This window comes from Odocoileus virginianus, chromosome 24 (assembly GCF_023699985.2).
Source record: "Odocoileus virginianus isolate 20LAN1187 ecotype Illinois chromosome 24, Ovbor_1.2, whole genome shotgun sequence".
Lineage (NCBI taxonomy): Eukaryota > Metazoa > Chordata > Mammalia > Artiodactyla > Cervidae > Odocoileus > Odocoileus virginianus.
In genome coordinates this window covers 32,373,148-32,387,592 of record NC_069697.1, presented here as the reverse complement: position 1 = coordinate 32,387,592, position 14,445 = coordinate 32,373,148, and the positions used below count along the sequence as shown (strand labels likewise).

The following is a 14,445-nucleotide window of genomic DNA, read 5'->3' as shown; positions in this document are numbered from 1 at the left end:
GTTGTTTCTTATCTTCGAGTTTGGCCTCTTCTCTGTAATTGCCACCTCCCCACTCCCCTACAGAACACATGTTTCCCCACTTGGAGTCAGAGGAATTGATACTTTAAGATCCGCCATGGGCTCCACTTCACCTTTAAACACCATCTAGACTCGCTCGCCTAAAGGGTCTTTCCTGGGAGCTGCAGCAGCAGCGTCGTCTCCCCTCTCGCGTAGCAGATATCAAAGAAAGCGGGCCCAGGACGTGCCCATATAAGAACTTGAAACAGAGAGCTGCCTCTTTCGGAGTTCACGCTCTCGCCTCCCCCTTCGGCGAGTTCACTGGCGGGCACCGCGCGAGCACCAGCTCCCTCCTCTCTCCGCCTGACTTCCTTCTGGGAGCTCGTAAAGCCGCGGCAGTTCAATCATTCCGCAGCGATCCTCGGCGCTCACTGGGCATGCTCAGTGGCCCGGCCCGGCCCGGCTCCGGCGGCCAGAGGTTGTCTTGGGCGCACCACTCGGGTCCGGATTCCCCGAGCGCGGGCTGAGCACAGCGGCCCTTGCGCCGGGAGTGAGACGCGCCCTGCCGTCCCTGCCCGGGCGCCCGCCCCGTTAGAGAGCCGAAGTTCCGGACTCCACGGAGCCCCCAACTTTGCGCCAAGTTCCCAGCTGCGGGGGGAGACATGCCCATGATGACGAGGGACGTTCTGCTAGAAATGGAGCTGGAGGAGGACGACGAAGAGGATGGGTATATCGGTGAGCGAGGAGTTTCCCTGGGGCCGGGGTGGGTAGGGGGGCGGCGCGGGGCCGGGCACCCGTCCCCGAAATCCTCAGCCCACGCAGCAAGGACTAGGGGACTGCGCGTGGGCGCCGCACCCACCCTCGGCAGGTCGGGGGCGGAGGGACCGGGAGAAGGAAGCCCGCGCCGCCCGCCTGCGGCCGCAATGCGGTCGCTTCCAGCCGCCTCCCGGCTCAGCTCGCGGCGGGCGGGCTGGCGAGCGGGCGGCCCCGGGCAAGGACGGGGAGGCGCGAATCTCCGCGTCAGTTTCGGGACGGGCGAGGGACGAGGGCCCTGATCGGGCATCGTAGATACAGGGAGACCCCCGCGCGTGGAAGCCTTGACTTAGGACAAGAAGTTTGGGTCATTTTCTCCGGCTCGAACTGGCACGGGGGATTCCGGGGAGCCAGCGCAGGCTGCCAGCCCGAGGGCGGGGTTCAACGGAGCGCGCCCTGGTAAGGCGAGCAGGGGTGTGACCCGCCTGAAGCCATCTCTAGGTGAAGGCAGACGCGCGGCCCAGGGACGGAGGGCTGGGGCTGGGTGGGGCGGCCCGGGACTGATTTGAGTCCGCTGGGCGTGGGCCGGGATCCTTTTTCTATCGGCGGCGTTGGCAGGGGAAGTGATGCGGCGGAGGAAGCCCTGAGGCAGGGTAGACCGCTGGGCATTTCCTACCGGTCCAGGGGGCCCCGGAACTCGGGGGGAAGCCCTGCGTGCCCTATTTCTGGTTAAAAATGCTTTAGAAGTGGTGCACGGAGCTGAGGGAGAGCTATTTAAGAGTTAACTGAAAGGGGTGGGAGGAAGTGAGGAAGGGGAAAGCAGTTGGAGTGGAAAGTCAGGTCCCTAAAGAGAACACTGTCAGCTAATGATGACAGATAGAGCCCATCCGGAAGACTGGCAATTAAATTACCAGGCAGACTCCGACTCAGTTTCCTGGACGCCAAATCAGTTTCAATAACCTAACAGTTCTTGCTTATGTACTAACACTCTTCTCTAATATATTCTAATATAGTCTTCTGTAATAACTTTAGTAGTAATTTTCGGAGTTAGGTGTGGTTTTTCGTTCACATTCTGGGTACTGCTCATGTATTTATTTTTGTTGTTTTCAACTCTATTGAGATATAATTGACATTTAACAATGTGTAAGTTTAAGGTAAAACATGTTTGAAACATTTATATATTGCAAAATGATCACCACCAGACAGCTAACACCTCTAACATGTCACTTAATTACCATGCCTTTTTTTGTGGTGAGAACATTTAGGGTCTAATCTCAAAGATACAGTGTTAATTGACTCCAAGCACTATGCTTAGATACCTGGAACTTACTCATTTTATAATTGGAAGTGTACCCTTGCCTAACATCTCCCCAGTCTGCCCCACATTTTAGTGTTTCTGTGAGTTCACCTTTTTAAAATATTTCAGATGTAAGTTACACAGTATTTCTGTGTCATATTTCACTTAATGCCTTCAAGTTCCATCTGTGCTGTTGCAAATGACAAGATTTCCTTCTTTCTCATGGCTCTAATATCCCATATTATATGCATGTGTGTATACCTATACATATCACATCATCGCTCTTCATTCACCTGTGGACAGATAATTATTGTCTTTCCATATCCTAACTGTTGTAGGCACTGCTCATTTAAATCCAGAGACAAATTGAATAGAAGGTATTATATACTCCATACTTTCATTTACTTGAGAATAATTTATTAGGTATTCATCCATATGGAGGGGACAAATAGTAGTGTTCATTTTTATGGGAGAGAAGACTGAAGCTCACAGGTTGATTTGCCTAACTTCTCACACAGCTTAAGATTCAAACCCAGGTTTTCTGACTTGCGAGATCTGTGTAGATTGACGCCCTTCCACCTGGTCACTCCAGCTGTCAGGGTGTTATTATACTACTATTTAGCAGGCTGTGGTAGTAAATCCTGTTTCCTGCAGTCCTGTGGAGGTCCTGTAATCAAATCCTGCAGGCCTTCAAAGTCAGATTCCCTGAGGATTCCCAGTCTCTTGGCGGGATGGCCAAGCTGGAGAGCCTGGTGTAGGGCCTAGAACCTTCACAACAGTGTGAAATCTTTTTTGGTCTTATTGTTCTCCAGCTTGTGGGTTGCCCACCTGCAGATACAGGATTTGATTGTATCATGGTTGTACCTCTCCTACCATTAGTTGTGTCTTCTCCTTTGTCCTTGGATGTGGGGTGTCTTTTTTTTTTTTTTTTTTTTGGTGGGTCCCGGTGTCTTCCTGTCAATGGTTGTTCAACAGCTAGTTGTGATTTGGTGCTCAGGCAGGAGAAGATGAGCACATATCCCTGTACTTCTCCAGCTTGACCCAGTTTCCTCAGTATACTAATACTGATTGTTTAGTCACCAAGTTGTGTCTGACTCTTGTGACCCCGTGACCTGTAGCCTACCAGGCTTCTCTGTCCATGGGATTCTCCAGGCAAGAATACTCGGGTGGGTTAGCATTTGCTTTGCCAGGGGATCTTCCGGAACCAGGGGTTGAGCTTGGATCTCCTGCTTTGGCAAGTGGATTCTTTATCATTGAGCCACCAGGGAAGCCCAAGTTCTTATTACATACAAATATAAATCATAGGAGCAAACTTGTAATAAAGTTATAATAAAATTAACACAATCTGTTTCATAGGAAAACAGTTTTGCCTGTTATGGTGAGGTGTCACTGTTTACATGGACAGTCGTAAATAAAGAAGGGTGAAAACCTTTCACCCTTCACAAATAAAAATTAAAGTAAGCAAGACTGAGCTTTGTTAACCATGCCATCAGGAGATTTCACTTTAGGGGGAAAAAAACCTAACTTCTGCTAGTCTGTATTTACCTGATGGTTGTATCAAGTCAGGCAGTGTAGATATATTTAAGAAAATAAATATGTCTATTCTTCTTTAATTCCACCCTTCAGAGTCTACTGATATTAATACTTTAGTGTATATAGGGGTCAAGTCAACATTTTTTATGTCAGTCAACAAATACCAGGTTTCAACAATTTGGAGTTGTTATACAAATTTAATGTGGGTTGCCGTGGCTTTATATCAGATGTTTAGCATACCAGTGGAAAGTTTGTCATTGTAAAATAAGCTTTTTTAGAGCTTACCAGAAGTAGGCTAATGGTATATAACCTTTTATGAAATAATTATAATCGCCAACTATGGGAGAGAAGACTCTGGTGCTCTACCTCTAGTTTTATAATGTAGGGCTCTGCTAAACCTATTGACATATTTCTCCCAGCACTTGTCACTACTGAGAGTTGTGTAATAATTTAAAACCCACTCAGTTACTGAAGGTTTCTATGAAACTTCTCTATAGCTATTAAATTTGTAACTCAGAGCAGAAGAGTTATTTTGACGCAATTTCCTGGTTAAAACCTCTATCATCAATTAATTAGCAAGAGACAAAAAGAAAAACTATTTAAACTAGATGTGGCCCCCGATTACATCATAGAAATGTTTTACATAAACAGAAGTGTGCCTTCTAGTAGACTGGGATTTGCACTGTCCCCCCACCCCCTTTTGTTAGACATGTGGGTTTCTGCTTACTTTCAAAGCATTGTTGAGTGCTTTAAGTATAAGGCTTGCTTCCTTGTTTAGCATGAAATAATCGCCAGAGGTCTGTGAAAGAGCCTAATGGCATGGGAGCATTGTTGCAAAATGGCACTTATTTTCTTAATCATTTCTAACAATGAACCACAGATGTTACATCCAGGCAGTGATGGCAGGAGGTATCTGGCTCATGGCCTTGATTGCACTGGTGCCGATGGAGATCACAGTCGAGGTAGGTTCCGTGTGTCTGGTGTGCAGAAGGTCCTTAGCTGCCTTGCCTCCAGAAGCACTACCCCCACATCCTGCCACCTCATTAATCAGCGAATTGAATTAACATCTCTTCTTGTTGCTGTAGAAACTGATAGAAATGTCTGTTATAGTCAGAATGTAGATATTTAGTATGCTGTTTTGTTTCTTGCATTTCCAGTGTTCAAACTTAGCTGAGGGATGAAAAGTGTTCTCCAAAAGGAAGGCTTATCAGGAACACTTCAGATGGTTTAGGCAAAAGGTTTTTGTTTAGGTGGATGGTTGGGTCAGCTGGAAAAAAAAAAAGCATGACCTGAAAGTTGAGAATTATGTTTTGTTCGGGAGCTTACTGAGGACCATAGCCTGGGATGACAGCCTCTCAGGTAGCTTTGAGGGACTGTTTCAAAGAGGCAAGGGACGACCCAGGATATATAGGAGTTTTCTTGCTTAAAAAAAAACATGAAAAACAAGAAACAAGAAAAAACAAGAACATCAAAAGATTACTGCTAATCACAAAAACCAGACATCTCAAGTTAGAGGTTTTAGTGCGTTTCTGTGTATAGGAAAATGCAAGAATCTGGGCTTATTGAAATCATTCCTTTGATATTCATCTTAACTGTTATCTAGGACCAGTATCCTATTTTCCCTCCATCCTGAATTCCCTTCAGAGTTCATCATGGGGTGGCTACAGTGGTTGATGAGTTTATGGCAGTAACAACTTCATTTACTGAAATGGCTGGTGACATTTTTTGACTACTTTGGATTCCAGACTGCCTATGCTAGAGTTTACTCTCTGAGCCCACAGTTAATAGTCCTGTCACTGGAATGGAGGATGGGTGGGAAGAGGCCTATTACCTCTGAGAGGCAGTAGTCCAGCTCTGCTTCTCAAGTGTCTTTGTTAGCTTTCCTTTTACTGTTGCACTTTTCTGTGGACGTATCTTCTGCACTACCTCTGTCCCCTCACTACAAACTTTACCTTTAATCACTTGCAAATCTGATTCTTGTACCAGTTTTGCTTTGTCACCATTAGTTGAGCAAACCTGTACTAGTTGTAGGATTAAGTGCTGAGCTTGTGGGGAGAGTAAGATGCATGTCCTGGCCGTAGAGAGTGGGTTCCATGGAACCAGTGATTTGCAGTAAGTGCTATTACGGAAGTACATCCACAGCCATGGAGGAGGGTGGGAGACGGCTGCACAGAGGAGATTGCTGAGCCAGATGTTGAAGAAGCAAGCAGGCAGAAAGTCTGGAGTTCCATGTATTGCCTGTGGTGGAGGAGAGCAGTGACGAGTCTGGGAAGGCAGGAAAATGTGGCACCATGAAGAATCCTCCAAACATTTTAAGGGTTTTGGATTTTACCCTGTAGGTCAGTGGTCCCCAGCTGGCACCAGGGACTGGTTTCGAGGAAGACAGGTTTTCCACGGATGGGGTGGGGGATGATAGGATGATTCTCATAAGAAGAATGCAGCCTGGATCCCTTGCTTGCGTAGTTCACCACAATAGGGTTCATGCTCCTTTGCGAATCTAATGTTGCTGCTGATCTGACAGGAGGCAGAACTCAGGCAGTAATGCAAGGGATGGTCTGTAGCCCGGGGGTTGGGGACCCCAGCTGTAGGTGATCTGGAGCTCATGAAAAATGATTAGGAAAGGAGTGATAGAATCAAATTTGCTTTTGGAAAGGTCTCCCTGGCAGTGCATTGGGAAATGGGTTGGAGAGGGGGAGATGGTTGAGGTAAGCCTTTCTGGTGGTCAGGTTCAGAAATGGCCAGTGGTGGTCATGGGAATAGAAGTGGAGCTGAGAGCTTGTGAGAGAGGCAGCACCTATAAGGTCTTGGAGACTGAGGGCTTCTGGTAAACAGAGGAGTCCCAGGTGGGGACTTGAGCTGAGAGATTAGGTGGAAATTAATGGCAGGAGGTGGAGAACAGATGTGCAGGAGAGGAGAATTTTGCATTGTTCTGCAAGCTTTACACTTTTCTCTTCTGCTCTAGCTCAGACCATTCCCCTTCCCAGCAATACCAGACTCTCATTCTCTTTCTCGGTAGCTCCCTCCCCTTCCAAACCCATTACAGTCCCAGAAAGCTATTGTTGATCTCTCTAAACCCAAAGTGCCCACCAGTGGATGCTCACATCCCTAATTTTTCTATTGCACACAGTTAGCACTCACCTTGTATTTTTGTTGTTCATTATCTTTGCATTAATTAATCCACCAAGTATAATGTAAATTTCTTGAGGGCTGAGACTAGGTCATGTAAAATATCCTAAATGTTATAGACATTCCATTCCTGTAATTTAAGAAAATTCTCTCTTCCTCACCCTCCTCTAAAATGTAATAAACTTTCTGCAGTGTTTTGTGTGTTTTCTGTTCTAAGCTAGTCCCCTGGTAGCTCAGCTGCTAAAGAATTTGCCTGCAATGCAGGAGACCCCGGGTCGGGAAGATCCCTTGGAGAATGGATAGGCTACCCACTCTAATATTCTTGGGTTTCCCTGGTGGCTCAGCTGGTAAAGAATCCTCCTGCAATGCAGGAGGTTCAATCCCCTCTTGGGTTCAGTCCCTGGGTTGGGAAGATCCCCTGGAGAAGAGAACGGCTACCCACTCCAATATTCTGGCCTGGAGAATTCCATGGACTGTATGACTCATGGGGTCTCTAAGAGTCAGACACGACTGGGTCACTTTCAGTGCCTAGAATGATGCTTGATATCTTCAGTGGAAACCAAGTAAATCATTGTTGAAAGGAAGAAGAAATGAATTACTCTGAATAATTAAAATAATTAAATAAATTTATGTAAGTTAACTAAATTTAATTAAGTAAATAATAAGCGTAATGGTTAGTGGTTTTTATGGCCCTTGGCCCTTGGAGATGCCCACAGTCATCTATCATAAAAGTGCTGATTGTACATATTCTTCCAGGCTCTCTGTTAGGTTCTGTGGTCTCTGACCTTCCGGTTCCTCACTATCTGGGAAGGAGGTGGATATGTGAATAGATAATTGCAGTCATCTGTGATTAATGCTAGACTGTGATCAACATGTGTACCAGTGTCACGGTGGCACCAAGGACAAAATATGTAACCTTGCTTAGGAGGATCCAGGCTGGCTCTACAGAGGCAGTGCTGACCCTCAAGGAATGGCCAGATAGGTGAGGGGATGGGGCTAAAATAGTGGAGGGTTCTGAGCATTCCTAAATGTTGCCTGATTTCTCAGCAAATCATCCTCGATGCTGTCCTTGCCTTATTTGCTCTGACAGGGGCTCTTATGTATATGGCGTGCATGTATATGTGTGTGTATTCCCTACCAGGGGTATGCCGGCTAAAAAGCAAACTATTCTTAAAATCCTCTTTGAGCGTAGTCAGTCTTACCCTGTTGCATAAACTTTTTGTTATTTTCAGTTTTAAATCCACAGTCACAATGTATCTTCTATGTTCTAACTCTCAAGTCAGATAATTGCTTTCCCAGTCTCCTCTTAGCTGTCTCATTGTTCTTTGGATCTGACACAAACAGCTCTAAAAGAGGGAAAGAGTTCTACACACACATACTCTACCCCTATTTTTTTCTCAAGAGGTTGCAACAATCACATATGTTGATTGCCATGTGTTTTTTTTCCTTTCTTTTAGAAACCAAGAAATTTAGACTTGTGTAAAGGTTACCCTCAGAGATGCTATTTAAATTCTGACATTCGTGGAGGAAGATTATAATATATTGTTAAGAACTCCACAGTCTAGCTTTATTTATACTTTTTGGCCACACTAAGTAGCATGTGAGATCTGAGGTCTCTGACCAGGGATCCAACCCGTTCCTTCTGCAGTGAAAGCATGGAGTCTTGACCACTGGACCACCAGGGAAGTCCCAGTCTAGTGTTTAATTAAAGGATGGTCTTGAACTCTCGGTGTTATTTGTAGCAAGTCAGATTAAAATCATTGTATTTTATATAAGTTTTCACTCTAGCTAATTCTTTGGGTTTTCTTCTATCATACACATCGCTTTGTGTTTTGCATTCCAGTTACTTTAGCACATTTTAACAAACTGTGTATCCTTAGAGGGAGAAGTGCTATCTCATTTCCTTTGTACCCTACAGCCTAAATATCATAATGCTTTTCACAGAGTCCCAAACATTTGTCAAGAGATGACATTTTAGATTGTAATTGGAAGCCTTTTTATTACAAGTTATAAGCTGGTTGATCTGCTTTTGATACAAATCATTCAGGGTTTGGGTCTATGCAAAAATCACTAGTTTTAGAACAGAAAAATCTATTTCCAGTCATCTTCAACCAAGGAAATGTACTTCTTGACTGATTGGTAACTCATATGTAAATGTAGAGATTGTGAGATTTTAATACAGTGTAGTCATTGTTTTATGTCCTTATTGCTTTTCCTTTAGTTCTGTCTTGCTTTTTAAAATGCAACTAAAATTATTTAGCACCCATCTTAAGAAGTAGCCAGTTTAAAAAGACTGCTTGGTGAAAATGTCAACAATAGAATATTTTGGACATGTGCCAAAGAGCAATCCAAACACTATTCAGCCCCAAATCAGATGGAATGTTTACACAGAAGACAAGTTGAAGGGTTAATAGGCAACTTTCTCTGCCATGGTACTTATTACTGCCCTGGCTACATGTCTGAATATTAATTGAAAGAACTTGCTACAGTAAGTTGTTCAGCAGCCAAAAATACAAATGGATGAAAATGTATTCTTTTGTGAAGTCCAGATGTTGCTTTTATATTTAATGCTTTCAATCTAGAACATTGAAACTCTACTGTCTCCTACATTATTTGAAAATACAAATACTTGAAATTGGGGGGGAAAAGGATATTAGTCACTAAAATTCTCTTTTCTATAATTTTTATTTTAACTTTGGCAGAACTTGAGCCAGAGGTCAAAGTCATGTAAATAGATGTTCTTTCACAAAGTACAATTATGCAAATTATAGGTTTGTTTATAAAGCTTGTTTTACATAAACTAACATTGTATTTACATAATTTATTTTTTTATGATTTCTTCAGACATTCTATCTAGATGTTTGAAAAATAATCTTTGGCTTGGCACAGACAAGATGATGGTGAGATTTTTCTTGTGGCATCACACAGACATAAACTAAGACATGTTTTTAGTTTTACTTTTTTCTGATTTGCATGGTTTCTAATAAAAGTTATTCCCCACTAAATTTAAAACAAAAATAATACAACCTCCCCACATGTAAACCCTTAACATTATTATAAATGTTTTGTTCTAATTTATGATTTTAAACTATTGCATTCATTTGTTATATTTTTATTCCCCTCTACTGTTATTTATTAAACAAGCCCTGAATGCTCAATCTGTGTTAAACACAAGATACTTTTATTTTTCTAAAGCCAACAAGCAAAAAAACAAAAACCAACAAATCAAACCCACCTTTGTTTCTAAGCAATACAGATAGTGAAGAAAGAGTGTAAGCTCACTGATCATAGATGTTCCTTAGGGAAAGTAGAAGATTTTAAAGACAGAGCCTCTTGGATTCATTGGGGGTGAGTTATTCCTTAAAGAGGACAGTTTAAAGCAGAAGGAAGAAAGAGCCTGTGAAGCCTGTGCTAATACAGAGCTGTGAGGAGGGAAGACAGGCCTGTAGATGGAAGACCTGAATTAGCGGTTGGCTTTGGCCTCCGAGAATCTATCACCTGGAGCAAGTTTCTTGACTTCACCGCCTGTGTTTTCGGCCTTGTGGGGTTGCTAAGAAGAGGCGAGGAGGCTGGTATGGTGCTGATGTGCTAAGTTGCTTCAGTCGTGTCCATCTATTTGTGACTCTGCGGATTGCAGCCAGCCAGGCCATCTGTCCATGGGATTCTCCAGGCAAGAATACTGGAGTGGATTGCCATACCCTCCTCCCGGGGATCTACCCCATGTCTCTTATGTCTCCTCCATTGGCATGGGGGTTCTTTACCACTGGTGCCACCTGGGAAACCCCAGCAGTGCTGGGTATGGGGCCTTTTCACTCATCCTACCTGAGTGGCAGTTACAATATCACCATCAAAGTGAATTCTTTTACTTAACAGCAGTCGTAGGAACTGCTCCTCTTCACCTCGGAGAGCCCTAAGTCCTTCCCCGCTGTCTGGTTTGTGCTGCTCTGTCGCATTATGCGTGCAGGAACTGCCCGCGAAGTGTCAGGTTAAGGGAGATCATGACAGTGGTTGTGCTGCAGACACATGTGCTTAAAGACAAAAGAGTTGAAGGATAGCATGTGGTTTCTGCAAAGAGATAATTACTGTGTGTTTTCCTATATTCTTACCGATCTTCAGACAGGATGATAATGTTCTTCAGATTCCAGGAAACGTATTTCAGGGGGAATCTCTTTCAGGGAATCTTAGCAAAAGATTCCAACAGCGGACACTTCGTGGGTTCCCGATAAATGACTCATAAATGTAAGATTGTATTTTCATCGGGAGCACCTGTGGCTTTTCCCATTCTTCAAGTTGCCGTCAGCAACCGTGTGTCACCATGTAATTGTATGCACAGGAAGAGAGGAAGGAGACTTTTAAGTAAGAGGTGAATAGCTTTTATTACAAATTGAGCTTTTGGAATATCACCGGAGGACTGAGGAGGGAATGACTGATGTTGAGATTATCGGTGCTCAGTATTCTCCGTGATCCCTTTGTCTCTACTGAATGGTGGATCCTGGAGGATTTCAGTGAGTTCAGCGTTCCATGGAGAAAGGGCAGTCACCAGGCAGTGAAGGAACGATTATGGACCTGATGTTAATAACTTCTGTGAGGGCTTCCCTGATGATGGTCCAGTGGTTAAGAATTTGCCTTGCAATGCAAGGGACACGGGTTCAGTCCCTGGTTTCGGAAGATTTCACATGCCGCGGAGCAACTTAGCCCATGTGCCACAATTACTGAACCCATATGCTGCAAATACTAAAGCTCAAATGCATTTGAGCCTGTGTTCGGCAACAAGAGAAGGCACCACAGTGGGAAGCCCGGGCACCACGGTGAAGAGCAGTCCCTGTTCATGGCAACTAGAGAGAGCCTGAGTGTAACAAAGGCCTAGCATGACATTAAAAAAAATACCTCTTGGACGTTCTTCCTACCAGCCCTCTCCCAATTTCTGACCGTTGTGTTTGCAGGCACTGTCAGTCTTGGCCCCACATTCTCTTAATATCTTCGGAGATTATCCCTGGGTCTCTGAGAGAGGACCTTCTCGGCCTTTGTTGGCCCGGCATACTCAAACCCACTCTTACAGGGTTGGGGGATGCCTTGGGAATCGACATCTTCTTTGATCCAGAGGGGAGGAGAGACGAGGCCCCGGGATCCCTAACCACCAACCAAGCCCTGCATAAGTGTAGATATTAGGGATCAGGTGAAAGTGGTCTTTATTTGAGGCTTGGATTTGCAGGTGAAAACTTCACTTTCATTAGAGGTACTTACATTGGAGGTAAAAGAGGATGATTCTTCCCTCTGTTGAAAGATTATTTCCACCATCTTTTACAGATATCCTGACATTGGCCAAGGCTGTGGACCTGCTTCCTATTGGACCACAAATGTCTGTGATGAGGGAGAAAGGGGCCATTCTGCTGGTTTGTGGTCCTTTTAATTTATCCCACACCAGTTTCTCCTGCTCCTCAGTGGCTGGTCGTTCTCCTCGGGGTCTGTTGTCTTGCCCCTGTCCCAGTATTTTCATCAGGCCCTTAGCCTGGGTCTGCCGAGATAGAGGCCACCACTACTTAACCTTAAGTTTTATGCAAATAAAAGTTCAAATTCTAACCTATAAATTCACTAGCTGGGTGACCTTGAGTGATTAATGTAACTTTCGCCTCTGTAAAATGAAGTTAATATTAGGACCTATTCAAGGGTGATTATGTCAAAAATGACATAATTTTAAAAAGCTTGCTTTCCAGGATTGTGGTGTCTAATAGAGTAAAGCCCGCCATAATTAGGAGCTAATGTTAGTATTGTGGATAGCTGTTTTTTCCTGTGTTTTAACTCAAGTGTATCTCTTTTGCTTTTTATTAGAGATTTTACTACTCTTCCATTTATACAGCTTGTTGTTTTTGTCTTTTTCGTTAAACTAAGGGCATCTTGAGAGCTATTATCTCAGTGAGAAGCATAATGCCTGACACAGAGTAGGTGATCAATACAATCTTGGTGAATGAGTTAGGCAATGAATGAAAGATATTGATTACTGAAGAGTGGTATGGTATAATTGGAAAGGTGGGACGTTGGATACAGATCGACCCTTGGATAGGCTCATGTAACTGTGGAGCCTTGGTTTCCAGATCAGAAAAATGAGTAGAGATAATAATACAGAAGGGGTAATGATATATACTTTATAAGATTCTTATAAAGTTTAAAACTGACATATAAAATGATGAGGGACAGTTCCAGGCACATAATAGGCCAGTAACTAATAGTGACGTTCATTATAAAACAATTAAAAATGGAGAAATATAAAAAGTGTGTTAGTCTCTCAGTTGTGTCTGACTCTTTGTGACCCTCTGGACCATACGTAGCCCTCCTGGCTCCTCTGTCCATGAAATTCCCCAGGCAAGAAGACTGGAGTGGGTTGCCATTCCCTTCTTCAGGGGATCTTCCCAACCCAGGGATCAATCCTGGGTCTCCCACATTGCAGACTGATTCTTTACTACTGAGCCACTGGAAGAAATACAAGTGACTAGAATAACCTAAGTTGGATTTTCCAGTAGATGCATTTCACAGTAGGATTATATCATGAATATATATAATTTTAGTAAGAAAGGTAGGAGAATATAGGATAAAAATTCATAATGAAATTTAAGCGATACTTTGATAAGCTTTACACTAAAGAAAATGTGTAAGAAATAGCGTCTCTTAATCTAACAAATTTAAGATTTTTGAAAGTGTCTTTCATCAAGGCATAAAAAGTAACTGTTAATGTTGATCATGTGAACTTTTAATAAAATAACCATTTAATAAAATAGGTAGTTTTAAAGAAATATGTAATTTTACTTATCGTGTGAATGATCAGTTATTTTTAATGGGAAAATTCTGAAATGTTTAATTTTCCCACAAGACTAAAATTTCTGTTAGTTGAGTTTTATTGAAAAGTTTGAAGTCAAATAAAAAAAACCTGTTAAAAGAGATGGATGTGAAACAGCTCAAAACGACAAAACATGAACACACAAAGAAATTGTTACCCTTCTGGTTTGAATTGCTTTAAATTTAGTGATATAAAATAAGGCAATAGACCATATATAATTTGCAAAATAGGTATATGAAGTAAGGTTTCTCATTTTATAAGCTTGACATTTGGGAATGAGTCAGCCTATATTGGTTTGTTAGAAATGGAATACTGCCAGGTCCCCCTCCAGTAGCATCAGACCTAAGAAAAGTTAGACATTCCATTCCTTTTGGGTAGGCGAGAGCAAAGGAAAGGGAGGAAGGCTGCTTTGATCCCCAAATATTTTTACTGTTATTTGTGTTATATGTAAGTCTTCCCTAGAGGTGACTTTTCAATAAAAGCCAGAGTTACATCCTTCAGTTACTGCACTTAGAACTGCGTTTCTTGTCCCCTGGGTTTCAGCCTTTGCTCCATCCACAAGATGCCTGGCTGGCTCATATTTCCTGCCTCCACTTAAATTTAGATAGTGTTTGGTGCTCACTGGGTACATGCTTCTATAACAGGCATATTGCAGCTTCCAAGTCACAGAGGAGACGGGAACATTTCGAACATGCCTTGCCATCCGCTCTTAATGGTGAGCAACACAGCGAATGGCTTTTGAGCAATGGGGTGATCATGGTTTTCTTGAGGCTTACAGTTGCCTCAGCTGTGGCTGGTGGCTTGTTTTGTACTTCAAAACGCTTATTTGGAAGAGTTCAGTCACAATCTTGACTAACTTATTTGGCACATACACAAAAGTCCCTTTGAAAGCTGATCATAGTATTGC

General features: G+C 43.2%; 1 protein-coding gene across 2 annotated transcripts in view; it reads left to right on the top strand.

Moving 5' to 3' along the window:
* The first annotated feature begins 333 nt into the window (after positions 1-333).
* The window catches only part of ANO6 (anoctamin 6), a 229,025-nt gene continuing 214,913 nt past the window's right edge, over positions 334-14,445 (top strand). The window contains exon 1 of one of the 2 annotated variants that reach the window (XM_020900987.2): positions 334-732. In XM_020900987.2, coding sequence (XP_020756646.2) covers positions 660-732 — 73 coding nt within the window. In that variant the 5' untranslated portion in view covers positions 334-659. The remainder of the gene's footprint in view (positions 733-14,445) is intronic. The other variant, XM_020900988.2, reaches the window with a different exon arrangement.